Raw genomic sequence first — 26,909 nt, 5'->3', positions numbered from 1 at the left:
CTAAATGCATTTTGCAAAAATAACAGGTTGTAGCAGCCATTATTCTAATGGGTGTTGGAATTGGCAGCAACTCCGCTGAATATGTGAGAAGTGGCCAAGAAAAGAAAACCGGAATATGCAAGATTTACACGGTTACCACTTGACCCCGTCTCCATGCGGAGTGGAGGTGCTAATTGCTAGAATGTGTAACATTCTCGCGCGAGAAAGTAGATGTCTTCTTCTGGCCGCCGGGAACGATTGATCTGGGCATTTTTATTGAGAAATCAAAAATGAAAATTCGTGTGTCAGAAAAAAAGAACAGCAAGAATGTGGTTTAGTATCTCAGGGAACGAGCTGGCATCAGCACGCTTCGGTATATTCGCTCTATAAACAGACACATGAAGTCAAGCTTAGCCGTCCTACTGGCCAGTTGCCTGCTCTGCCAGGTGATGGCCACCTTAGGGAGTCTTTCCAAGCATCAAAGGAGCAAAAGAGCGCCTATTCCCTGGCTGATTTATCCCACCACCTCGCCCACTCGTGTCATGGTAAGATGATAATGGATACACATCGATTTCAATCATAACAAATTTGATTCCTCTTCCAGTTCATTGGCGGCATTGGTATTCCCATGGAGGACCTCAACTACGAGGCGGTGACTACTGGTTATGTCCTCAAGGTGGAGTACTGGCTGCCCACTACTCCCGATGAACTGAGGACACCCACGGCTCTGCCCCTCACCCAAGTGGCCACGCCAGGTATCACAGGAGCGAGAAGACAGCGGAAACCCATGTTCGAGAACTTTCTGGTCGGCGTGGATGAGCTGGGCAAGAACACCAGGAAGCTGCTGACCAGGACCAACAAGGTCCTAAGCAGCTATCGCTGGACGCTATACAAGGGACTCGAGGGATTGGCGGATCGGCTGGGCTACCAGGGAAGGATCTGTGTGCTAAAGAGTATCTGCGAGGCGGCCGAGGAGCCCTTTCACTTTGCCAATGGGCTTTTTGCGGATATTATGCACATATTGTTAACGTAAGTAATAATTTAATTATGATTTAATATTTTAAGATTTAGGGTAGGCTAGAAAATATATATTTTCCATTTTTATTTTTTCACAGACCCTCCTCCTCCGTGGACAAGCTATCGACACATTCGGATAACGAGTATTATTATGCGGAAAAGGTGGGTCAGTCCGGTGCTGGCTGCGATAGGGTCTTCAAGGAGTGCCGGCTCAGTCTGCTCCAGCACTTTAGCGAACTGCATCACAACCTGGACAAGGTCTTGTTTTGAGACAATAAATCGAATGAATTCATTAAGCCAAAACTTTCGCTCAGTGTTCTGTGTGGCAACGGGGCCGGGTGAAACAAACAAAAGTCGGTCTGCCTCGAAAGAGTGTTAATTGAGAGAACGTGAAGTTATTGTGGAGCCAGAAAGCTTACAGTGTCGGCTGGTATATTGGATCCAGTTCCAATCGTGACTAAAGTGTGCTATATAGCCTGGAGTTAATCACACTTTCGTTTTTTTCTAATCGAAGAAAGTCATCAGTTTAGATCGGTTGTCCGTTATTAAAGTGAAATCTTATTGAAGTTTGCTAATTTAGTGATCATTCTGCTCTTGAGCTGTGAAGTTATTGTGAAGTTAAAGCACTTTCCAAGGACTAAACCATGAGTGTCTTTATAAAAATACTTATTTTGGTATTTAGTTTTATGAATTTGTATAAGGTGGCTTCAAGCATTCACAGTGAGAGTGATATTTTAGTGAGAAAAGCCCGATGGCTGCCCTTGATTTATCCCAGAGGCAATCCCACACGTTTGCAGGTGAGAAAATTATAAATCCAAGCTCAGATTTTAGGAGAATAAAGCCAAATCCTTTTCAGATGATTGCTGGCTTTGGTATTCCCGTGGAGGATCTCAAAGTGGAACATGTGGTCACGGGTTATGTCTTGAAGGCTGACTATTTCTTGCCTTACTCCGCCAAGCAATTGAGAGTCAAGGATGTCCATGGAATCACTGCCAGGCGACTGCCCGAGAATGCCACTATCTTTGAGAAGATCCTGCAGAAGTCCGAGGAACAGATGGGCCTGGATCCGAGTATCCTGCAGGAGGATCTGCAAGCCCTAGGGAGCTATCGCTGGTCGGTGTACGAAGCCTTCACCGCCCTGGCCATTCGCATGAAGCTCAATGGTAGAGTCTGTGTCCTGAAAAGCATCTGCGAGAGTGCCGCCGCACCCTTTGACGATCGGAATGGCCTGCTGGGCGAAGTCCTTCACATCCTGCTTACGTGAGTTTACGATCGTGGGATCCTTGCCATATCGAGGAGTTGATTATAACACACTTCTTTAAATTTTGTAGACCTTCCAGTTCGGCGGATCCCCTGGCAGAGCACTCGGACAACGATTACCTGCAGGCCGAGCGACTTGGAGCAGCTGGCAGCGATTGCAATCAGGTGTATCCAAGGTGTCCCAAGTCCCTGCTGGAGCACTTTAGCGATGTACATCATCTGGGCAGCGAATTTCTCAGCATGATGGGTTAAATTTGTTGAGTGTGTACAAAGATATGTGATATTGATATTTACTTTGGGTTTATAATATTTATATTTAGGTTTAAATTTAAATACTTATGTTTTGTTAAATAATGGAACATTGTGTTATTTATTTTCCCAAATTTGAATGTCAGTTTAAATTTAGAGAACGACCTCGGTGGCCCAGGGCACTTCCTCTCCGGTTGATTTCACCGGCAAGGGCGTGAAATTTATGCAAATATCCACATAATAACTCTTTTTGTTCTCCTGTCCTGGGCTCATCATCATCTTTGGATATTCCTCCACGCTCGGGTGGTCTTTTCCCTGCCTCGTCTCTCTTGGCTATCAAAGCGTACGCATCTCGCGGCTTCTGTCGCTTTCTGCCTCTTTAGGCTCTATTGTCTTCTAATTCAATAATTACAGCCCAAGCTTTGGCTACCGGGGAGTGTGGGTATTATGAGGTATTCGGGACTCGGACCCACCACCGTCTTGGGATCGTCTTGGGTCTGGAACAAATAGGCGTTTAAATGCAAATGTCTGCGCTGTAATTAATACGCATAATACGCGTATTATGCTAATGCCAATGTCATAATGACTGGAGGAAACCCGAAAGAAAGAAGACGAAAATGTGCAGTTCACACTCCGCCTGGGGTTTTGGGCTCAGTCATATATTCATCACTGGCGAGGAGCTGCATTGTTAATGGTTCAACGTACTAATTAGCTTTGACAAAATATACACACCAAAACAAAGCTACTAAAAATTAGTAGCCAAGGGGTCCGGGGTCTCATCTCTCCGGGGATAGTATGTTTTGGGGGGACTTTCTCTAATGAAGTTCCCCCGGCCAGAGCTCCAGTTCCCAGACACAGGCACTTGTCTGCGATGACAAAGCCCCGATAAGAGCTGGAATATATTTTGACAGGAGTCAGCGCAGTCGTCTGGCCAGAGATCGGGATCACTGGGATCCAAGCATAAACTAGAGAAGAGAGAGATGCACCTTTCACAATTTTCATGTTGTGTTCTGTTGTGATTACCTTTAACCCCTTTACGGTCCATGGAGCCCCCCTCTGCTTCTTTTTTCTTTTCTGTATTTTGTATTTGAAATGGGGGAAATATTTTCGTTTTCATTGCCTTTCTTTGGAAACAATTTGTAGGAACATGCAACTTAACGAAGTAATCAGAGGCCAACTGCAAAGAGCGGGGGCCAGATGCTTATCCGAGGCCAGAGAGCCGGCAGCCAACAGGCAGCAGCCAGCGACAACTATTTTATGGCCTTATGTGCCACAAGGAGGATGTGGATGAGGTCGAGGATGCTGGCACTCTGTCTCCCGCTTTATATGGCTGGGATTGCTATTTTTGGTAACCCTTTTGTTGCCTGCGGCCGGGTAAGTGGGTCGCACTCGCCCCCCATTCCTTCCGTAATTTATGCTGCGTAATAATTCTTGGTCTTGGTCCACAACTAAGTTGGTAAAAACAATGTAACAAATTGTTCTGCTCCGTACCTGGAGTCCGTTGCGTATGCAAATGTCAGCTGTGTCAGTTTTGCCCTAAAATGGGGTGGACTAGCGATGTATATCGAAGAGATAAAAGCGATAGGAGATATCGAGAAAATATCGAATTCAATCAAATGTTATATATATATTATATGGTAATGTAAATAAAATTTTAAAATATTTTAAAATATTAATTTACCATTTTAATATGTCAAAAATAGATTTAACTAGATATCGACCAAATATCGGAAGTTATCGATAAATGAAACAAATTTAAATTTTAAATATACAGTTTGTTAAATGAGTTTTTCTCTAAAATATATAATATATATTTAAAATTGTATATTATTAATTATAAATTACAAAATAAAATCAAATTGCCTTTAATTTCGTAGATTTTATAATGAATTTATTATTTCTCCGACCTCATCTTTAGGATGAACCCTAACTAACTAGCTCTAACTCAAGCCATAACTCCACTTCAACCCATTAATTTCCCATCTTGGGGTTTTTAAGGGCTTTATCGCTCAATTCACAACGACTTTCGATCTATATCGCTACCCGAGTTCAACCGTTAACGGTTACCAAACTCCCCAAGTTGGCCCATAAAATTACACAGATAGATCTTATCCGAGAATTCGTATATTTCATGCTAATTAAAAGGCCCAGAGATATTTGTTTAGCGATAACCCATAATTAATTGTGCTTATTTCTATTCCCATTCCGGCCAGTGCTCCACCTGCTCCACCTGCTCCCTGATTGAGTTGTATCTGGGAATCAGTTTCAGGTGGTTTCGGGCGCCCTAAACCAAATCGAACCGTGGGTTGGGGAGTTGGGAGCCCTTCGTTGCCGTAACTCCCTCACCTCAGCCGTCATGACGTATGCACATTGTCATCATAACTCCGGCCATTGTCTCTGATTCTGACTCCCAGATATATCTTTTCTTAGCTTTTGCATAATTTCGCCCGGGGTGGAGTGTGTGTTTCTGTGGGGGCGTGTGTGTGAACTGCAGTTTATTATTTAAACAACGTGACTAAATTTACGTAGTGCCAAAGGAGAGCGCGGCGGCACTGGGAGAGAAAAACACCCGCAGGTGGTAAAACAATAATAGTAAACGCTTGCACGGTGGTTGAATCACGGTTGTGGAAAAACATCAATATGGAAATTCGCAAAAATATAAATGGATGCGGAAAATACAATTTAAATCTGCGAAATCTGTGTGTTTTTTGGTTTCGATTCAAGATTTTATTGAGTAAAGAGTTTAAGATTAACATATATTATTGGAGATGGAATTGATAGCGAACAGAAATGGGAGTTGTCTTCTTAAAATATTAGTATATTAATAATAAACTGTAGTTTAATTTAATTATACTTAGTAGCAGTTTAAACTAACTAGCTTAGAGGAAGCTACAATAATTTAAACATTAAACATTTAGAGATTTTATGCTTTTAAAATAAATATATTTTAGTAAATATTTAGTTTATTTAACATCAACCTTAAATCTATAATAGAAAAAAAAAATGTTCGTAGCTTAAGGTATACAGTTTATCACTTTTTAAGCTGTTAAGAATTCATCATCCTAAGTAATAAACTTCTATAATTCACTTTTTATATTATTTACAAATTATTATTATATTTTATCGTTGGTATATCCTTGTTTCAACGATAGTGTTAAAATTTTATTACATTTATTTTAACATTTATCGATAAGTCTTGTCCCACTGTGCATAGCTTCAGCTTGGCATATGCAAAGTGAGCTTGGCTTTGGCCCCAGACAATTTTCGCATGATAAATCGTTAAAGAAATATGAACAAAAAAATAACCGCGAATTGTAACAGAAATAACACACACAAAAAGCGAACGAGCGATGAAGGAGAGAAGATAGCAAGGCAGAGCCGAGAACTGGAAGAACCCCACCTGGCCCTGTGCCCAATACTCTCCAACCCTCAACCCCCCTTTTCTGCGCCCACGCCGCTGTCTTTTGTTTATGCAAAAAGCTTCGCGGAATTGGCGCTACGTACGTGCCAAAGCATTTCATGGTCTGGCAACTTAATTCACCAGGATGGCCCTTCCCACCCCTTCTGCCATATGTTCTTGGACTCCGACTCCCCCGTTTCGACGTGGCCCTGCCTTGTTCCAGTTCCAGTTCCATTTCCATGCGGGCTCCCATTTCCATTCATCTTCTGTTTGCCGGCGTCTGTGTGTTAGTGTTTGTTTTCACCGACCCGCCCAGCCCCCACGCCCCCTTTTTCTCCGGCGCTCACGTGTAAATTTTCTCAAATAAATCATTAAAAGCTGCGCGGCAGCCGCAGCACATTGACATTGTCAGGAGGCTTTGCACCCACTTGCAGGATCCCCTTTTATGGCACCTTTTGGACCACCCTTTGGACCCCCCATTTGTACCTCCTCTTGGACCCCTTTTGGAACTCCCTTATGGATCCCCTTTTGTAACCTCCTTTTGACCCCTTTGTATCCCATTTTGGTACCCCTTTTTCCAGTCTCTGGTCTCCCTCCTTCAGAAGGCCGCTCTTTTGATAGTAATCAACGTGGGAGTCCTTATTGTGGGTGCTCATCGCTCGTCCTCTAACTCAGGTGCATCTATTCATAGATCCTTTGGTTTCCTTCATAAAGCGCCGTGCCATTGCACTCACCTTTTATCCAGGGGCGACAGGTGTGTGCGTGTGTCTCAGTGTGTGTGTGAAGAGGTTAGTTAGTGGCACTTTAGCGCTAAAGTTTATACATAAATTTGTCATTGGCATTCAGTTTGCTTCGCATCTTTTCCATCTCCGTGGCCCCCACATACATCACTTGTGCACTTTACTGCACTGTGAGAAAAATATGAGTGGGAATTTATGTTGAAAAAGGGATTAGATGTATGTAAGGTTTAAGTGAAAAGGATAAAGTTATAGAACCATAGGAAAATGCGATGATGATGAGAAGAATTAAACAAATCTTTGGAAATTAAATTTTAACTTATTTATTTTATTTTATTTTATGAAATGTGTCAATTATATTTAATTTTTAGGTTTATATTAAGTTTTTAAATTGATTTTTAATTTATTCCTTTAATTATTTCTCATATTTAATAAGTTTCAAACCTGAATTATGTGACTTTCCCGCTGTGCATGCCGAGGGCAAATATTTGTCTGGGCTTTTCCGTCTATAGCTTTTCATGGCTATGCATTCAGGCTGTGCTTTCCTTTGATATTACTTTAGTCTTCGCATACGGGGTGCTTTTTAATTAAATCGAAAGACTTTCTTGGAAAAGAACCCCCTTCTCTTTCCCTTGCGTGCACCTTATGTTGTGTTGCCACCTTAACAACTCATTTTTCATATGCAGTCTGTTCCACCCTCTCTAGCACCCTGCCAGCCATAATTTACAAGAAATCTGTTATTGTCTTATTAGGAGCGGAACTTGGGCCGTGGCGCCATCTGGCCTCAGATGCTTAGCAAATTGAGCGATCCTCGATGACTTGGCACCTTCCCAAAAACCGCATCGCGACAGGAACATGAACATAAATAAATAATCGAAGTGGAAGAGCGTGGCGAATGGCCCACAGCTGTGTCTCTCTCTCGGAGTCGAGCAATTCGCGATGCCCTTGCCGCCCCTCAATTTTTATTGCACAATCAAGTGCTGCAGTTGCAAAGAGGGCGCCGCCACGCCCACTTCACGCATCGGGCCCACACACACCTTTGAACTGAGAATGTGCCGCAGTTTACGCCCAACTCTTAGAATATAGAGCTATTGGGGCACTGGAAGAAAATTCAAGGGATATAGATTTAAAAAGAGTAATTTCTATGGATATTAAGGAATTTATAAAAATGAGATTATTTAGGTTTAAAGTTCATTTTAAATGATTTTTCATATTCGTGGAAGGGGTTATTTGAATTCTTATTTAAGCCTTATAATTCCCAAGTAGTTTTCCTTTAAAATAGAAATTTACTTTTCTTTTTAAATAAAAAAGGTTTATGCTTAAATGCATTGCATAAAAAAAATCTACTTTAAAACAATAAAGCAAATAATACCTTTTTAAATATAATAAACAAGGTTAATTTTATGTTTCCATGTTCTACAATTCTTTATATTTTACCAAAGCATTTTCTGTATTATGTTTTGCCCAGTGTAAAAGGAGTTTGACTAACAGACAGTATGAGCATGATTCGGGGAATGGTTTTCGATGGATAGATTTGAAGAAGGGCTGAGGCGGTGGGAATGACTGTGCCTAATGCGCGGCCTGCACTTGAGTGCTGTTTGCTCAAGTTCAGCCGATGCTCATCATCGGGCCCGATGCTGACTGAAATAAATTAAGAATTTTAATGCGGAAAAAAACAAAGGAAATAGTCCCATAGACTCCGAGAACCATAGAAGCATGGACCCGTAGACACGACTTCATGCTTAATCAAAATGTGTTGTAGGACAGCGCCTCTCTCTCGCCCAGACCGATGACGGGGTCCTTTGAACTGCCGACAGCCACCGTAATATTTAAACCAGATCAGATGAGATCAGTTCCATACGCCGCCGTCGACTCTTTTCCGTTCACCGATTCCTATTCTTTTGGGATGGATACTCGCCGTCGTCTTTCTTCGGGGTAAAATTATCACAGCTTCGCTAATGAAAGGGCAAACGAATGAAATTTTAACGAGCCCGAGTCCGGCTAGTCCTGTGGCCCAGGACCTCCTGGGTTGTTTGTCCCTAAAAGGTGATAACGCCGCCATCGAGAAGGCTTCTTCCCAGGCCTGCATAACGAATGGGATCAGGATATAATGGGTCTTTGTCGATTATTAACGTCTTTTTAGCATTTGGGCCTGGGAAAGATATATATGCTAACTCCTTCCGTTTTGGCTTTGGAAAAGTAACCATTTCTATTGATCATTAATAACAAGATTTTCTGATAAATATATGTATTTTTCTTAAAGGCTTTAAGCAACTCCCTAAGGCCAAAGCAAATCAGCAAGGATTCTGAAATGGAAACTTATTCCCTTTCCGCATCCTTGACGTTTATCCCAGCAGATTGTCATGGATATCAGAGCTCATAGCTGATTCAGAGCAGGTTTCAGTCAGCAATCTCTGGAATTTGACTCTCAGAACGAAACTTTAACTATCAAGTCGCATTACGTGAGGTAACCCACACACCCAGTTCCATTAGAGATGCGGCAACTGCTCCAGCTCATTATCATAGCTCGTTGCCGAGGTTGGGTTTGGGTTGCCTTCCCTCAGCTCTCGACATCCATCAGCTCGGGCGCAATCATTACCGACATATGTTACTGGAAACTTATCTCTCCTCACACTCTCCACAATGTCAATGTCACACACCGAGAATTATCACACTTGGGATTAGCTGGAAGAGCGTTTAGCGTGTACTCCAAAAAGGAAGGAAAACTTCCGCCCGGCGGCGTAAATCTTCGGCAAACATTTGCCAGCAACACCTACGTAGAACATCCAGTTTCCAAAACATGAAACAAGATGTATGCAGATGTTGCCGGCTTAAATATATTTATTTATAAGCAAGAGGCCCGCCTGTGATAAGGATGCTGCTAGGCCTGGTCCTGATCCCGACAATTTGTTTCTACCAGATAAGAGGATGCGCGCCGAGGTGTTAGTTCCTTGGGCCTGCGGTTGCTTTGCGGCTCCGCCGTGGTGTGATATTTGACAGTCCAAAAATGATAAGAATTATTTACATTTTTTGTTATATATTTTTTTTGTTGCTTTTTGTCGCTGGTCTGGGCTCATTCTTTACGCGGTAATTTTTCTCATTAAAAGTTGCGGCCGCCAGTGAAAATTGTTGTCATTTAAAACATTTTTTTTTTTGGGTCGTTCTCCACTCGAATGTGTGTATGTGAGAGGAGCAGGCGCTGCCGGCAAATAATTACCAGGACGTTTAAGCCACTCAGCCGAGCGTTGTGAAAATTCATAATATCCAGCACTCTGGCGGGGAATTCTTTTATTTTTTTTCTTTTTTTGGTTACTGAATGGCTGTTCCGGCCACTTGCGGGTGGCATTTTGCGCATAAATCCTTTCATTCCGTTGGGTTCAGACACAAAAAAATGGAATTCAGCGGTGGAATATACGGTATAATGGCAGAAAGGATGTGTTTGCTCGTGGGTTATTGTTTGGCACACTCACACAGGCACACACCGGGATATAGAGGAGCGTACATAATTAAGCTGTCGAGGATTATTTTGATGTGTCACAGGACGACATCAGGCAGCTGATGATAGCCGGAGGTCCTCGGAGGAGCCCCAACCAGCTCATTTAAGCCAACTTTTGTTTGCCGTTCCCGGTGTGAAGTCCAACAGCTGAACATTTAAATGAAATTTCGGGCGAAATGCAGATATTTAGCTGGGAAAATTTCAAACGATCATTTTGTGGGTTTTAACAAAGGCATTAATGATAAGAGTGAACGGAAAAGAAGAGTTAAAACAGTTTGAAAATGTAGAAAATAATAAATAGAAATAGGGTTTCTTATAATTTATTTAGAAAATCAAGGAATACTTTTAATTGATTGGTCAGACTTCAAGAATTATATTATATTTTTTTAGCTTTAAAAACCTCTAAAAATAATTCAAAAAAGTCTTAATACATTTCTAACTCCTTAAATAAAACCCTTTCATTTGGGGTGTTAGTATTTTTAAAGCTACTTAAAGCACGTTTCTCAGTTTCTAAGATGATCGTAAAGTTCGGACTCAGACAAAGCTTACCAAAATCAATAACAATTTTTCACAACTTCTCATCCAACAAATTTCCCCCTTTGTTGGGGACAAACAAAGGAGTTCCCCACCAAAGAACCATATTTATGTCGTCGTTTATGTTGAAGGAAAAATAAAACCACAAAATGGTAAAAGACGAGCGCCTAACATGCGTGTAAATTATAATGCGAATCAAGCAAAGTGACTGAGAAGTCGGCTACGGAGCGTAAATTAAATAATTCCTTTGTTGGCCCTCGTGCGGCATTAGCATAAGACCCAAAAAGACGAATTCTATCAGCGGGAGCCCAGGCCCAGACATTCAGACGACCTATTGAACTTGGTAGAAGAAACTTGGGCTCAGCCCCGGCTCAGAGCTGTTTAAATTTCATTAGCTGCAGGAAAGAAAGAGCACCGAAAGGCCCCCAAATCCATTGGAAATGCTAATGAAGGAGTCGGGTAACTGCTACCTGGTCACCTGCCAAATGCAAGGCAACACTTTTGTCACCTCCGGCCGACAAAGGCTTCTTGCCTCCAGTTCAAATTCCAGCTGGTCAGGACTCTCCTTGAGGCAATGCACACGCATCCGTAATGAGTTTGGCCCGGGGCCAAGTCATTCTTACTTTGATTTCGAATTAAATGTTAATAAGTTCAACTCTTTGGCACTCGGCGGATCCCTGGAGGCGGAAATGTGGCCACCATTTAAATGCTAAGCAGGCGGGGGGCACCACTCTGTCTCGGAATTCTTCGAGTTTACTTTCGTAAAATCGCATAAATTACGTTACCTTGCCTCCAAATGTGCACTCTATAGTTTCCGGCTTTCGGAGCGGATGAAAAACCCATATAGATAAGAGCTATGGAAAATCGAAGATCACTTTCAGGCCATCAAAATATTTGTGGCTCAGCTTGGGTTTCATACGAAACTTTGAATGGTTTTTATTTGATTTGTTGGATCTCCAAAGATTGGTTTTCTGAAGAGCGAGTGGGGGAAAGTCGTTAAATTGAAATCTAATCGGAAGTCTACTGAAAGAAAGCTGGGTTCCTAGGAAGCTTTGGGGTTTTTATACTTGGATTACAAGGGGATTTTAAAGAATATTCTTGGAAGGACTAGAAGAAATCTTGTTATTTATTTAAGGTTAAAATCATGAGTCATAGGTTTGAGGCTAAAGTTTCCAAACTTTATTTCAATGTCACACCACATTTATTTATTGTTTGAGATCCAGAAAAGGCAGAAAAATAAATCTTAGGGAAAATACTTAAGATTTTTAGTTTTAGATAGAACTAAGATTACATATTGAGTTTAGAAAAATGTATCTATGCCTATCTAAGCTATATACAATATATAGGTATTCAATAATAATAATATTTATATAATTATATATATAAATTTTACAGGAACTCCCTGCAATTAATTTTAATAATTTTTTCTGGTGCTTAGACTAATGCTTTATAAATTTATAAAAAGCCTTAAGAAAAATAATGCTCCTATAACTGTTTTATATTTAATTATGTTCATTAACTTACCCTAAGTGAGGCCCACATAAAATCACCTCTAATTTGCCATCTTCTTCCACAGAACCGTCTTAGCCCTGAGGCCTTGGATTCCCCTGGAATTATGACAGACCTTAGACAATATCTTAACTGTTCTGCATGCCAGTCTAAATGGTCTGCATTATTTTTTTCCTTCTCTCTTCAAAGCCAAGTCATTCAGACAGGCAGTCAAGCAGCTAATCACTGTTCTTGTGCGGCGAATCCAACTCCAATTACATTTAAATGCCATGAAATGGTATTTGATTTGGTTTATTTCGTCTTGTTTGTGCACAACCCATAATTACCGACAATTGTCAGTTGGCTGTGTACTTCTCACCGTCGATTATTCGGCGGCAATGGCGGGGGGATGCGTGTTGGAGAGCTGGAAAATTATACCCTGCCCCCCATTAGGGCACCGAAATCCAAAAGTTTAGACTCGATTTGGTGGTATTTTGCGGGGAATCCAAAGTCAAATGACATTTGTCACGCAAGCCATGAACCTTTTTCTTTCTGGCTTTCGACTCGAGTGCAGACGAGGCCGATTAACTTTGATTTGGTATTGAACTTCTTGCGAGGAGGGCTTAATTATATATGTCCAAGGATGTGCCCCCTGCCGTCGAGGTCTTTCTCCTTCACTGATTTTAATAACTTTCGGCGGTCCGCAAAAAACTCCCAAAAACCAAGAGCGAAAAGTTCAAAGTTTCTGAGCTGCGTTTTATGCTCTGGCTCTGGCTAAAGGTGGATTTTACTTAATTTTTTGCAGTTCTTTTTCGGTGGTTTTAGCTCATTAATCACAGGGCACAAAGGCTCTTCGGAAGAGAGAACTTTCTTTCAGGCAAATATCGCCGGAGGAAGTCGTCGCCAGCATTCAAGTCTAACAAATCAACGTGCAATTTGCTCATTGAACTATGATCGCTTCCCTTGCCTCCAAAAAGTAAAAAAAAAATTAAAGTGGAAAGTGGAAAGCGGAAAGTATTCTCCCCGCCTGCCAAACTTGATGACATAAAACTTCTGCTAGTGCTGCGTAAAGTTCGCTTTCTGGGAAACTTTGCGTGATTTATAACGCATGCAGGACGACGCGACTTCAGGAGGAACAGGAGCAGGAACAGTGGCAGGGAAAAACCCGCGACGGAGACACGTTTTCAATAAACTTTTCGCCGAGACATATTCATATTTTATGCATAAATTCACACAAACGACATTCGAGATGGCCAAAAGAAAGCTGCAATTGAAAGGCCAACTTCAGCAGGCTGAGCCAAAGCCTCGAGTGTGAGACAATTAGCGATCAAAATGGCCAAAAGGGCTCTGGGAAACTGTCTATGAGTAACTGGTAAAGTTCAGGTCAAGTCAGAGGGACTAGGGGTTTTGTATATTTATAAAGTAAATGAATTTTAAATATGCCAAAATATTTCCTGGTCTTCCGTGATTTAAGCCTAAGAAATACTTTCTGTAATGTTTCCTCCCAATTTTAAAACAAAGTTCATATGAGTTCACTTCCAGGACATGTGTAGGTTTCTACCCCCTGACTTTTATCTACCTTTCGCCATCAAAGTTCGAACCATTTCTGATAGGGGTTCGACTTTGGGAAGTCGATATATGATGGTAAGGCCCAGAGGCGCCCTTAATTCGCAGCCACACCACACACACGCCTTAGACAAACAAAAGACCCTTTTCTTTCCAGTGTTCTTGAAAATCAGTTTCCACCTGCATCCTTTCGAGGGAATCGACCGAACCGGCAACTGTATCGGTATCTGAGAGGGTACATCTTGCGGCTTCGACAACCTTTTCGATATACATGTACAAGGCAGGTATAAAACGCGTGCCCGGTATAAAACTCTCTGCTGTCCGTCCGCCTCGATTAGCATTTGAAATCATTAGCCTGGCTCTGGCCTGGACTGGTTTTGGGTACTGGGTTCTCTGGACTGGGCTCTCTGGCAAGGTGCATTCTGCATTATGGAACCGCAGCCGCAGACCAACATCATCATCGCTCACATCGTGGCATTTATCTGGCATTGTGCATCTTCTTTTCACTTCTCTGCCGGGAGTCCAGAGACCTGTGTGCTGTGTGTGTGTGTGTGTTTTGTTTCCATTCTTCGGCTTGGTTTTTGGTTTTAGCTGAAAAGCCGGCGGCGTCAAATTTGTAAATGCACCTGGATTTCCTCGCCTGCTCGCCCGGCCATACCTTTGTCTGGCTCTCCCAGTTAGCCCAGACGACCGGCCGATATTTGTTTTTTTGATATATGTTTGCAGGCATTAGTCTGCCTCTCGTTGGGATATCCTTTGACATTGCAGCCGTTCGTCGACGACGTTGTAGGAATCATCATCCATCAAAAATGATTGCCGAAAGATGCGTTTCTTGTGATTTGAATTTTCAGATGCAGCCAGGGCCTTTCAATTAGTTTAATTGCACTTTGTACTCAGCAGGTGAAACTCTATTCTAACGTTTTTCTTTATATTTTCGCAAAGGTTTTTTGGGGGCGTTGTCTGTAGAAAAAAAGAAAGTTGTAATTAGCAGGCCTTTAGAAGTAATTCAATAAGGCTAATGGGTTTTTTGTGGAGGTGTAACAATTTGTTAGGGATAACATACAAAAAACCGTTTATAAAAAACCAAGAAATAATTATTTCGCAAGGCTGCGTTATATATTCTTTAAAATAAACTTCCTTAACTTCATTTCCCTCCATAAAACCCTAAAATATCTTCAAATTAATAGCCAAACTCCCACACTTGACACTCCTCCGACTTTCTAGTGATCCAAATTTATATATCGAAATAAATAGCTGGGAAATTATAACTGCACATGTTTTCACTGTTTGGATATTAGGGCTACCTCTTCCATCGACATAAACTTAATTTGGAAAGCTCATGTTTAGCGGGCGATAGTACAACCTGTTTGGACTATCAAGAATCACATTAATTATGTCTTCTCCTGCCTCAGGAAATTAAACTTGATTTTTTTTTCTGTATTCTTCGATCGGGGGACTTGCTCGTATTTCAATGATAACGCTTATTAAATATTCCCCGCCGCCCGAGAGAAGAATGTCGATAGCACTCAGCCTCGGTTTTGGGGGCCTATCTACGCGGCCTTATCTGAGCCAAAGTTTCTTTTAATTAAAAGCAAGGCAAGGCAGCCCAAAACAAAGTCCGTCGTAGGTATATCAGGTCCAGTGACCCGCATGTGTCTTGGCCAGCAGCCAGAGAGGCCAAAACTTTGATTCTGTTGCCGTTGCCGCTGCTGCCGAGTGCCTGCTGTTGGCAGAGACAAATGCAGTAATGCACCGACACATTATTCATGGCGTTATCAGCCGAATGGCCGGTGTCTTGGACTGGGATTCGGACTTGGACTTAAACTTTGAATTGGATTCTGGACCAAGAGTGGAAGGTGGAGTATATATATAGACACAATTTCAAATCTATTCCCATTATTCGTTTTATTTCTGAATTATATTCAATTATTTCAAGATTAATACTCTTAGTAAACTTGAAAATAAATACTATTTCCCCACCAATTACTCCCACAGAACCCCATATTTTTCCAGTGCATCCCACTTGGCAATTGTCCAGCAATCCTTAGCCTGGCTATCAACCGATCAGCTTCAAGGTTTGAACTATATATTTTTCAGCTTGCTACCGAGCTGGAATCGAGCTCTATTATTTTTTTTGGCAATTTTAATTACATCAAGAAGAGGCGGGAGAGCGGAGGAAAAAACACTTTCCCATTCAGAGGAATGCACCTGCACACGTCAGGGTTTGATAAGGATCGGGATCGGGAGGAAATGCCTTCACGCATTGTCCTGGCTCTGACCCCATAATTTCTGTAATCGCTTGCGTGTGCTCTGGACCTGCTTTGAAACCTGTTTTACCTCTACTTTTTTTTAGTTCTTTTTTAATAACGGACATCAACTTGGGATTTCGAGGCGTGTCTTATCCTTAAAGGTAGCCAGAGTAGAGGGGATCTGGATCTTGCGCTTACCTGTCGCCTACTCATCATCATCATCGTCATGATGCATTGTCTTGGCCTTGTCTTGCCAAGGGGAATGTATTAATTAAAGCAAAATATGACTCTCAGACAGGTTTCTCATATGTGGTAAGAAGGCAGGTCTCTCATTGGAAAATTGTTCCGCATAATTGCAGTGATTTTTCCACTCATTGTTACCATTTTGCCCGTTTTGATGAGTGGAGATGATCAAGATGATTGCCTAGCTGTTAACTGTGTGCTATTAGAGGGTTTCTTCGAGGGTAAAGGCCTAAGTATTGTGGTTACTTGTAAGCTAGGTTTAATGAAATCAAAAATAATTAACAAGGCCATCATCGAGTTTAAGAGTTTGGGTGATTTAAGGTAAATCGTAGGTTTGTTTTGATTAAAAAAGATTATAGAAAATGTTAACTGAGATCTGTGGAATATTAAAACAAAATAAATAATTTAGGTAAGATTTTGTTATTGCCAGAGTATTATAAAAATATATATAATGATAATCCAATGACAAGAATGCAACAGAAGCTGCTATGCTTGGCCATAAATCAAACCCGGAACCTTTTGATTTTCTTTTTCTAAAAGACAACCCATTCTTAGCCGATTCCTTGGGGTCTAGTTCCCGGGCTTCCTGGCGATTTGTCTCGGCCAACTTCCTGTGTCATCCTCTCCCTAGACCACAAAAGTCTTCCGCAAAACATTTGATGCGCCTATTAGACCCGTGACACAATGCCACCGGATGGGAATCTACCAAAGATACCTCTACCTGTGATAAAAATCATTCTCCGACATAGATACCGGAATATATCGGAATACAATTCGAATCGTCGGAGAATGACAGACATTCGTTGCTCATTGTTGGCCAATTTCACGACAATTTTTCAGCAGCCATGTCTCCGGGGGAACCTGAAGTCAGAAATTGTGCATTTGTTTCATATTTACTGGGAGAAGGAGAAGAAGGCGGTGGCAGCTGTGCAATTGGATTTCAGTCGAAGGAGAAGGACCATCAATGTCGTGCATACAATTGCCAGAGCGACACATAAGGATTCCACACAGCCAGGATATGCCATGCATTGTTGTATCGGGCTGTCATGGGCATGGGCAAATCTTGCGACATATCCGCTTCCTTCGGGGCCAAAGGCAATATTTGTCTTTCGAGTGAGTGACACTTTTGGCCAGGACTCAACAGCACAAAGGCTAATCCTCATGTTTACGAGGCTATTTATGGCCAGCGCGCCCCTGACAATTTTTTTTGTGTTGGTTATACAATAACCCAAGAGCGAAAAAATATTGAATGGAAGGAACCTACTGCTACTCTCTGTTTGCTTATCTTGCTGCCGAAAAGGAAAACTATTTTGGCAAATTGCTTTAGAATAAAATTTAATTGGGGATTACCCAGGAGAGGAAACTCCTGTGCTCGGTATCGGTAGCGGTGTCTCTGTCTCGGTCGCTGTGTCTCCCTATCCGTATCCGCTTGTGTCCTGTAATGCCCTGTGTTATCCCCTGCCTTAAGGCTACTTAGGGGCCTGTCTCACATATTACCCATATTACGTTAAATGGCTTCTCCTACAGCAGCCAACGGCCAGAAGTCCGCAGTCCGCCGTCCGCCGTCTGCAGCTGGCCGTTTTGGAACATGTGTAATCATCGTACGTGTTGGCAATTGACAATTATTATTACGTAGTTTGTTGCCATTAACAGGATGTGCTGGTGTCCCCGCCGCCTGCTCATCCTCTTCCTGATCTTCCAATGGTCAACTGCCTTGACATTGGACCAGCCGGAATTTATGGAGCTTCCGCTTGCTGGCCGATTGAAACTTGATTGGCGTGGCGTAGGTTGTGCCAACAATTTGCTATACGATTTACAAATTGTCTTAATGGATAATTGTAAGCGAGTTATGGGGCTATATCTGGTTGGGAAATAGTAATAGCATCGAGGATATATTTTGGCTTAATAAGTAAAAGATTAAGTTAAGTTTTGGCTTTGAAAACATTTAAATTCTAATTAAATTTGCTATGTATAATATGGTTTTTCCATTTAAAAACTGTCGAAAAACTCTTTTAGGTGGTATAGTCTTTATAAATTACTATTATATTCTTTTTAGCCATAAAATCCATTAAATTTTCTGAGGTAAATGTATTCCCTAATTTCCCTAAATACTTTAAAACCCCATTCTTGGACCTTAAACATTTTATTTAATTTTCTGCAGCTCCTTTTGAGCCAAATTCCCATGCCAAAAACACCGCACTTGCCTTCAGATCCTTCCTGGTCCTTCTTCATTTCCTTTCCTTGGTTATCCTAGCACTAACAAGGAGGGCAATTTATCATTGCGTAAAATGCTGAGAGCAAAGTGCGCAAGTACTTCCGACTAACTGCGATTGATTTTTGCCAAGCGAAGAAAAGGCGATTTTGGTTCCCACACCTAAGCAAGCATCCTGGAAAGCAGCTGCTTTTCCTTCTCTCTCTCTCTCTGCAACATTGAATATCCTGTGAAAAATTCGCCAAGAAATGAAATTTTCTGCAGCGGCAAAAGGCAACAAAAAGAAGGGACAGCAAACAGCCGGAGAAAAAGGGTGCCAGACGCTGCAGTAAACTTCCGGCTGGCTGAAAATGCAACAGGACCTGGTCCAGGAGCCAGGCTCCAGGACAGGTCCGGGATCCGAGGTCCGAGTTCCTTTCTTGCTTTTGTTTGTTTATTGCCACGCCATGGCATGCCATACAATGTCCTTCCGGTCATTTATTAACGTCAATGAAATGCTATTGCCCGCCACTGCCCTTTTCGCTCAGTCTTCTCCTCATGCAGTTGAGATTTCACCGCTCTGATTTGCTTTTGGCCCGGCCGAGACGCTCGAGTTGGCAACGATTTGTCGCCGAGTCAACACAACTCAGTCGAAGGTTGCCTTCTTCCTGCTCGCATAGCGTGTATCCTTGATGCACTCATAAAGCAAAAATATTGCCAAATAGTAAATTCCGCTTTCCGATGGCAGGATAATTCACGGATTTTGTTATGTGAGTGCAGAGGGAGAAAAAGTCAAATGAAGTTAATTTAAAAATTGTACAGGTCAAAGTTTTATTCAATTTTACTATAGCGAAGATCATTTATTGAATTGAACCATCTACAAATATTTTTAAGTTATATTTTTTACGTTAAATTTCCACTTTATAATATAAATTCCCCAAGCATTAATTACCAATTTCTGTGATAATTTCCCCCGTGTGGGAAATAGGCTTTCGATGGTGCATAAAGACCAGATTCCTCTGCAGGTAAGCCCAACCCGATTGCTTATGATAATTCTGATTGATTCTCCCCGTTGTCAGAGACTTAACCCGAGAATTGTCTTGGCCTTTGGGCCAACTAGCTACCGTCTTACCGGCTTATAGCACTGCCGACCAGTTCAAGACCCTCATAATTTATATTTAATGATGCCAGGCCGGGACTAGCCCTTCCTTCTAATTGACATTTAAACTGTCTACTCAGGCCGAGTGATATGATAAGCTGATTGATGTTCTGTCTTCTGGGAGAGGACTTAGAACTAGAAGAGTTTTATTAATTGATGATGGGTTGGCCAAGATGGGCCTGGTCATCTCTACCGATGACAACATTTGCTGCAGGTCAAAAACACTAAAACCCGAAAGCCTTTTAATTTCGGTGCTGTTGAAATCATAAATCAAAAGCATCGGGGATCGTCGGGAGTCTGGCAGACAGACAGACAGACGAAGAGACAAGTGGTTGTGCATCTGCGATAGCCGAACATTTTGTATCTGGCGGATCGCTGGCTAATCGTACGCATATCGGGTTGCGTTCGCCGGGCATCGGCATAACTTACACAAATTGCATTTCCATGTCCAGAACCCTGATGGATCATCGCCCGCGTCGCCATCGCGGCTCATCAGCATAATCGTTAAAATAACAGCGCAATGCACTTCGATGATGCTCGTGAGTGGCTACCGCGTTCGCCATGGATAGGAGTTGGCGTTGCATCAGATGGAGTGGAGTGGAGTCGAGTCCAATCCAAGCCCCTTGGGCCGTCCAGCCATTCAGCCATCCATCCATCGAAGCCATCGAAGGCATCGTATTCATTGAAAGTAGAGATGCGAACATGATGGGGGTTTTTAACGATTGAAACTTCAGTGTTGTGTACTGTTATTGAGAATTATTATAGTTTTATTGGGAATATAAAGTCTTAGCTTAGATATATTTCTATAATATAGTATATATATAAAGAAATATATTTTTTCCGGAAATTTTGTAAGCTTAATTTTTGTTTTAGAGAAGGTAATTAAAGACTTTTAAATATATCCAACCTATTTCAGTTATAATCATATATTAAATATAATAGGTCAAATTTAGTTTAAAATAAAACCCGTCTCACGCACCCATCTCCAATAAAAAACATCGCCATCGATGTCTATGCCCCAGAGGGTCCAGGTCCAGAGTCTCTCAGTGCAAATGGAATAAAAAAATACACACCGAAATGTTTGGGGCGCCGCGGCATCATCGATGGCATCGCATCCAGTTGGCTTGTTTATTGTGTCCGGGCTGAATTCGGAGGCATGTTTAAACAGCGAAATGAACTTGTGGATAAACACCATTATGGTTATTTGGCATCCACTTTGGACCGCCGCAGCCGCAACTCGCAGTCGCCGTCGCAATCACCGTCACAGCCTCAGCCACCGATGTTTGTCGCCGAAAGGCCCGTTGTCGTCTCAGAACCCACTCCTTTGGTGGCACAATACCACCGAGGAGAAGCTGTGTTTGAGCTTGATTTAGTTATTTAATGCTGCATTGACATAAGTGCACCACTCGGCTCAAGTTCGAGCCTCGAGATCCGTGGGCGGCCGGCGAGGACAGAGCAAAGATGCATTTCACGACTTTGGACAAGGCTGATGGCTTCGTAATTGACAGAAGAGCTTCATATGGGCAGAAACTGAGGAGGAAGATGGAGTTTTTTGAGGGGGAGCACGACTACAGTTATTCAAAAAAGTCAAGGCAATTAAGGACATATTTCCAAGAATTTCGATTTACAAAATTTAAAACCTTTAGTCTTAAAAATATACCTGATCAATTTGAAGCCTTAGGTTTTGGAAAATATTAAAATAAACCATATATTATAGGTAATAACACATTTAAAGGTTTAAAAGACACTTAAAACTTAACGTGTGAACACTTTTCAGAATGTAAAATATCAATGAAAATCATTTCTCGTAGCTATAAAGTGTTGATGATTTTCGTGGAAACTTTTAACGCTTTCCATAGCACGTGGGCAATCCTTGTTACCATTAAAATTCCCCTTTAAACCCGTGGCAATGGCTATGTATCTCATTCTGATATGTCCTTCAAAAGTCACTCAATGGATATATTTATCTGAGAGATACTTCTTAATGGATCCTAGAACTCGGCAGGCTTTTAGCCTAAGGGGAGAAAAACCCATTATGACTCAATTGGATGTTCAAGGACCTGTCAGGGCCTTCGGTTGACCTTGGGGCCCACGTAAAATGGTTTTATTATCAGCGCACGCCTGGAATTCGCCTTTTGGAATACTATTCTGCGCAAGCGCGACGCGTGTTGAGCCCAAAAAACAAAAGGAATAAACACGAGCAAGTCATTATCCCGCAGGACCTCAATTATGACTCAAGGTTGCTGCGTCCTCGGTGCATTGTGCAATTAGACCTTGACTTGACTCCGAAGGACATCCGGAGGACAACCCATTCGGGCCGGGAGTGCCGGCTAATTATGCACAAGGTCCTTGGACTTGGACGGCTAATGGTCTGTGTATCCTTGGCCCGTTCGCGTGTGTGTCCAGAGCTGACAAAAGTCGCCATTGTTTGGCATTAATTGCACTTTCCAACTGAGTGCGTGTCCTTGTCCCCGGATAAGTCAAATTAATGTTCCAAACGAAGGACACACATTGGCATCCTCCGGGAATTGGTGTGAAAACTAACGGCGTGCGTGTGTGGTGTCGTTTCCTGGAATGTCCTTGAGCCACCAATCCCGTATCGCAGTGCAAAAAAAAAGTATAATAATAATAAAGGACCTAAAAGGGACGGGTGCCTGCTGCGAGTTTGTATTAGATAAAAATTTAATTTCGCCCACCGTGCGTGTTTTCAATGCATGTCCTTGGTGCGAACTGTCAATAACCCAAGTTGGGTGTACAAAATCCGGCACATTCTCTCCTCGGGCCGTTGTAAAAATGCAATTATGATTGTATTATGGTCGCCTTTGTGTTTACCCTAAACACTCGTCCTTTGTCCGTTTGTTTGTGCATCCCAACATAAGCCATTCCATTCCATTCCATGCCCGGCCCGCATCCTTGCGCACATACGAGAGAGATCCTGCATCTACTATCTGGGCAATCTGGTCTGCAGTTCTGCAGTTGTCATCCAACATCCACACACCGATACTCGATGTGCTGGTCTGATGGCTAATAAATTATCCACCTATTATCCTGGCCAAAAGCAAATTTCTCCTTTGTCCCAGAAATTGGCTGTGTGTGTGGCTTGTTAACGTACCTAACCTGCATCCTTGATGACTTCTCCGATTTCCCCCCCAATTCCAGGTGCGAAAATCACCTTTGCTGCTGGGATGTCTTGGGAAATGACTTTGGAAATTATTAAAGATTACATTTATAAATCTTAACATTATCTTAATTCTCAGAAATAAAACTGAACTTAAAATTATAAATGTTTATTATAAAATATTTATTATTTATTTATTAGGATTATTATTATGTTTAAATGCAAATTTGATGTCTGAATTAAAAGTCCCTTTTAAAATTGAATATTCCCTTAACAAATTCAAAGTGTAAACTGAAAAATAATCAAATCAAAGCTGCGATAATCTCTAACAAATGTTTACATTTCTCTTATTTATACTGCCCATCTTGACTTCCATTTAACTCGGGACTACTTATCCTTATGTCCGCTATTCAAGTCCCCTTTTCCTGATTACATCAGATGTTGGCACTGACATTAGCACTGGCACAAAACCCAACCCTTCTGGTTAACCGCTGAGCGCTGAATGCAACCACATTTCGCCGGGAAACACCTACCAAACACTGACCTGCACAGTGCTGCAACATTGCACCCTCTAAAGCAAACAAAAAAACAGACCGATACATCGATATAGTGATACTGAGCAGACATACACACGGGGACATATCATGCCGGTCACCCCTCAACTGTACAAACAAACTCAACCCACCAACTATATATACATATATATTTGCCACCCTCGGAAGCCCACTCGACTGCACTTGAACTGCGTGCAGCATATGTAGTTGATGTTTTTTACCAGACTGCAAAATGTTACTATTTTTTTTTGTTGCCAACCCCTCACGGGGTACGTAAAAAATATCTAAATTATGAACTATGACAAATATTATATTACCAACACACGGACGGCGAGGAAGGGAATGTGCACGCCTCCTTTTCGGTGATTAATCATTGTGGTAAATTGTGAAAAAGAAATAAGAATAAAGCAAAATCGGAGGCAAGCGGATATAGGGAGAGGATGACAAAAATGCTGCATTTTGTTGGCCATTTTGTCGTGGAGACGAGGGCCGTGAACAATTTATTGCCCTAAGCCGATTACGGGTTGAGTACTCCTCCGATCGCCCCAGATCCCCGATGTCTGCGCCCGTCGACACCGCTCAAAGTGGTCACATTAAGTAAGCTTAGGTCTTAGCACTATTGTTATACTCCTTTTTTTTTCCACTCGCAGCTCTCTGGCTGAAGGGTTAAGGCAATTAAAATTGAAATAACTCGGTGAGCTTTACTTTGATTTGTTGACTGGAGCTAATTACTGATTAAGAGGGCTTAGTCGCACTCAACTGGTTGCAATGGCTCCTACTTTATTTCGAGTATTTGCTTTCAACAGGGTTTTGTGGGTTTTTATGAATTAAATACAGGGAATTGGGGGTATTTAATTAGTTATTTAAAGTTTGCAAGTTAAATATTTAAGAGTAATTATTATTGATACTATTAAATGACACAATTTTTTTTTACTTTAAATATATTTATAAATGCATTTCTTGCTGAAAAGTTTCTTGAATTTTTATTTATTTACAATATTGTAAGGAATTGCTGTTTCTATATATAACAAAACATTTAAAACTCCAACTATTCCTTCTAAACTATTCATAAATACCTCCTTTTCCCTTCAATATATTTTTCCCGCAGTAGCAAAGATCCGACTGCCCATTAGTTTCCTTGATTATTACAACCCATAAAGGCTCTAATCCCGTTGGCACACATTATGTGACGGATCCGATCCAATTTATGTACAGGAAATGCTGGACAAATCGAAATGGAGCTGGCTCATTGAGCCCAATGATGTCCAGCTGACATGGCAGGACAGTCCACCCCCATAAGTCACAGATAGAGATCGGTTTTCGGGAAATTCCTTCAATGAAATAATTGCAAATGCTTGAAAATTGACAGGGTCAATGTATTGCATACTTGATGCACTTGAAAATGAAAACTATCCAGGATATAATAACCATCGATGGCGAGTGGAAAATTATTAGACTGCACAGCCGAGAACGTAAATCAAGATTGACGCATGCGTTGAGGGAAAATGTGGAAATGGAAAATGTTTAAATGGGTTTTCCGAAAAACTGCGCAACGGCAGCTGCCACTGTTTGGCACACACCCCGAGGAAATTCCCAAAAAGGGGAAAGGGAGAAACCACCCTGATCCTGCTCCTGCTCCTGATCCCGACTTAGGGTTGTGGCGGCCGCCTTGTCGTCGTCATTATCCTGATCGAACGCAAATGTGTTAATTCTCCCCGAAACAGACTCCGCATCCCATCCCATGCCAGAGTTTTATCAATCTGCCTCTCGACTCCGGGGCTGCATGCAACATTTGTTCACCACATGCCTGGGAGTCGCAGTCCTTCCCCTTTTGGAACGTAATTTATGCCCCGAAAGCATCCATTATGAAAACATCAACACACACTGTGCAAATCAAGCAATTATCGTTGGAAATATTCAACGTAATTATCGGGCGTTAGAGGATTTTCATAGAGTAGCACAGGACTCTCGGTTTGGGCTAGAAAAAAAGGCACACGCTATGTGAAATTTTATTTTATTTGCTTAATGGCTGTCACAGAGGGAGACTGCGTGTGTTTAAAACCATTAGAGATCATTTAGGCATTTCAAAAAGTTAGCCCTATCAAGATGGGATCTGTCACACTCTAAATAAATATTGTAGTTGGGAATTTAAAGTACTTCTGGGTCAAAGAGGTGTGTTTGTAGAGGCAAAAGCTGAATATTATACAAGTTGATAAATTTTTCACAAAGAAATGATATGGGAAATATGATGAGAAAGTTATTTTCAATAGATAAAAATAATGCTAATGCTAAGTTAAATATTTAAAGTATTCTTTTCATTTCATAAATAAATAAATTAGGCTTCTTTTCCATTCAATTAAAACTTAAATTTGCCTAAATCCTTAATATTATAATAATATTCTTTTAAATATATTGGCACCTCTATATTTAGTTGATAAAGTAAACTTGAAATCAATGTCTAAAAGTCACCAGAATTCTCATAGCTTGACATATCATAATTCTTAATTCTCTTAAAATTGAAAAATATTCTTTAAAGACCCAAAAATCCGTCACTCATTGTTATTATTGCCTATTAAAAATGTCTAGTCGGGAGGGCGGTAAGAAAAAGCCTCTGAAAGCCCCCAAGAAGGATGCCAAGGACCTGGACGAAGATGATATGGCCTTCAAGCTGAAGCAAAAGGAGCAGCAGAAGGCAATAGATGCGGCCAAGGCGAATGCCTCCAAAAAAGGACCTCTTGTAGGCGGTGGCATTAAGAAGTCGGGCAAGAAGTAAATTAAAAATAAAATGAAAGATTTAGGCTGCCACAAAAATCTCACAAAAATAAGTAATTACAAATTAAATTCTGTCTCAAATGCAAAAAATAAATCTTATGTTTTCTAGCCCCAACTTTCATCTTTACAAAGTCAAAAACGAAATGGCAAAATGACCACTGGCTGGGACATTTTGCAAATTAATATTTTCCTGGACTTACCATGGCCCTTTGTTCATTTCAAAAATTCAATTTCATATTGTGTCATGTTGAATGCCCAAAAAGGTGTGATTAATGTCCCCTAAAAAAGGCGAATAAAAACAGGAGAACATTCCTTTGATGTTCAGCAGACGGCAGCGGCGGCGGTCAAATGTCACAACACCTACGCATTCGGAGGAGCAAACAAAGCGGCAGCATTTCTTTCGGGCATTCAATTTGGCACCGACAGGAGCCTGGCTTTGGTGTATGCAAAATACATGACAGTTAAATGAAAGGAAAATAACATTTTGCCACAAAAAAACACAAACATCTGAACACACACACACACACTCGGGCATGGTGGAATTTTGTGCTGATTTTGACAACTTAAGTGTGTGCCGAGTCGGAGCCCTGGAACTCGAGGACTTGGCTCTCTTGGCCACATTTTTCCTTGGGTATTTGGGTCTTTGGGTCTCCTTCTTCCCATTCCAACAGTGTTTATTTAGATTTCGTGCCTGGCAATTGGCTCTGGCCACCCGAGGGTTATCCCTGGCGGATCAAAGTTGAAATTTATACACACAAATGTCACACCTCTCAAGGATTATGTATAACAAAGGGGAGCCGAGAAACAAAACAAATTTCAGCATATCTCGGCATTGACTTTACTCCGGGATATGTGTCATATCCACCGCCTTCTGCCAGCTCCCAAAAACAAATTGTT

General features: G+C 41.5%; 3 protein-coding genes across 3 annotated transcripts; all 3 read left to right on the top strand.

The window, feature by feature from the left end:
• The first annotated feature begins 377 nt into the window (after positions 1-377).
• On the top strand, positions 378-1,266 carry LOC108075138 (uncharacterized). The gene is made up of 3 exons (XM_017167421.2): positions 378-524; positions 584-1,008; positions 1,095-1,266. The coding sequence occupies exons 1-3, from the start codon at positions 378-380 to the stop codon at positions 1,264-1,266; spliced, it is 744 nt and encodes a 247-aa protein (XP_017022910.1).
• A 374-nt stretch (positions 1,267-1,640) lies between these two features.
• On the top strand, positions 1,641-2,542 carry LOC108074978 (uncharacterized). The gene is made up of 3 exons (XM_017167211.2): positions 1,641-1,793; positions 1,853-2,256; positions 2,328-2,542. The coding sequence occupies exons 1-3, from the start codon at positions 1,641-1,643 to the stop codon at positions 2,506-2,508; spliced, it is 738 nt and encodes a 245-aa protein (XP_017022700.1). The 3' UTR covers positions 2,509-2,542.
• Positions 2,543-25,689: 23,147 nt separating this feature from the next.
• On the top strand, positions 25,690-26,321 carry LOC108075133 (translation machinery-associated protein 7 homolog). The gene is made up of 2 exons (XM_017167416.3): positions 25,690-26,065; positions 26,122-26,321. Exon 1 carries the CDS (start codon positions 25,819-25,821, stop codon positions 26,011-26,013), a length of 195 nt encoding a protein of 64 aa, XP_017022905.1. The 5' UTR covers positions 25,690-25,818; the 3' UTR covers positions 26,014-26,065; positions 26,122-26,321.
• The last annotated feature ends 588 nt before the right edge of the window (positions 26,322-26,909 follow it).

This window comes from Drosophila kikkawai, chromosome 3L (assembly GCF_030179895.1).
Source record: "Drosophila kikkawai strain 14028-0561.14 chromosome 3L, DkikHiC1v2, whole genome shotgun sequence".
Classification (NCBI taxonomy): domain Eukaryota; kingdom Metazoa; phylum Arthropoda; class Insecta; order Diptera; family Drosophilidae; genus Drosophila; species Drosophila kikkawai.
Note: the sequence above shows the minus strand (reverse complement) of the source record. Positions and strands in the feature narration are given on the sequence as shown.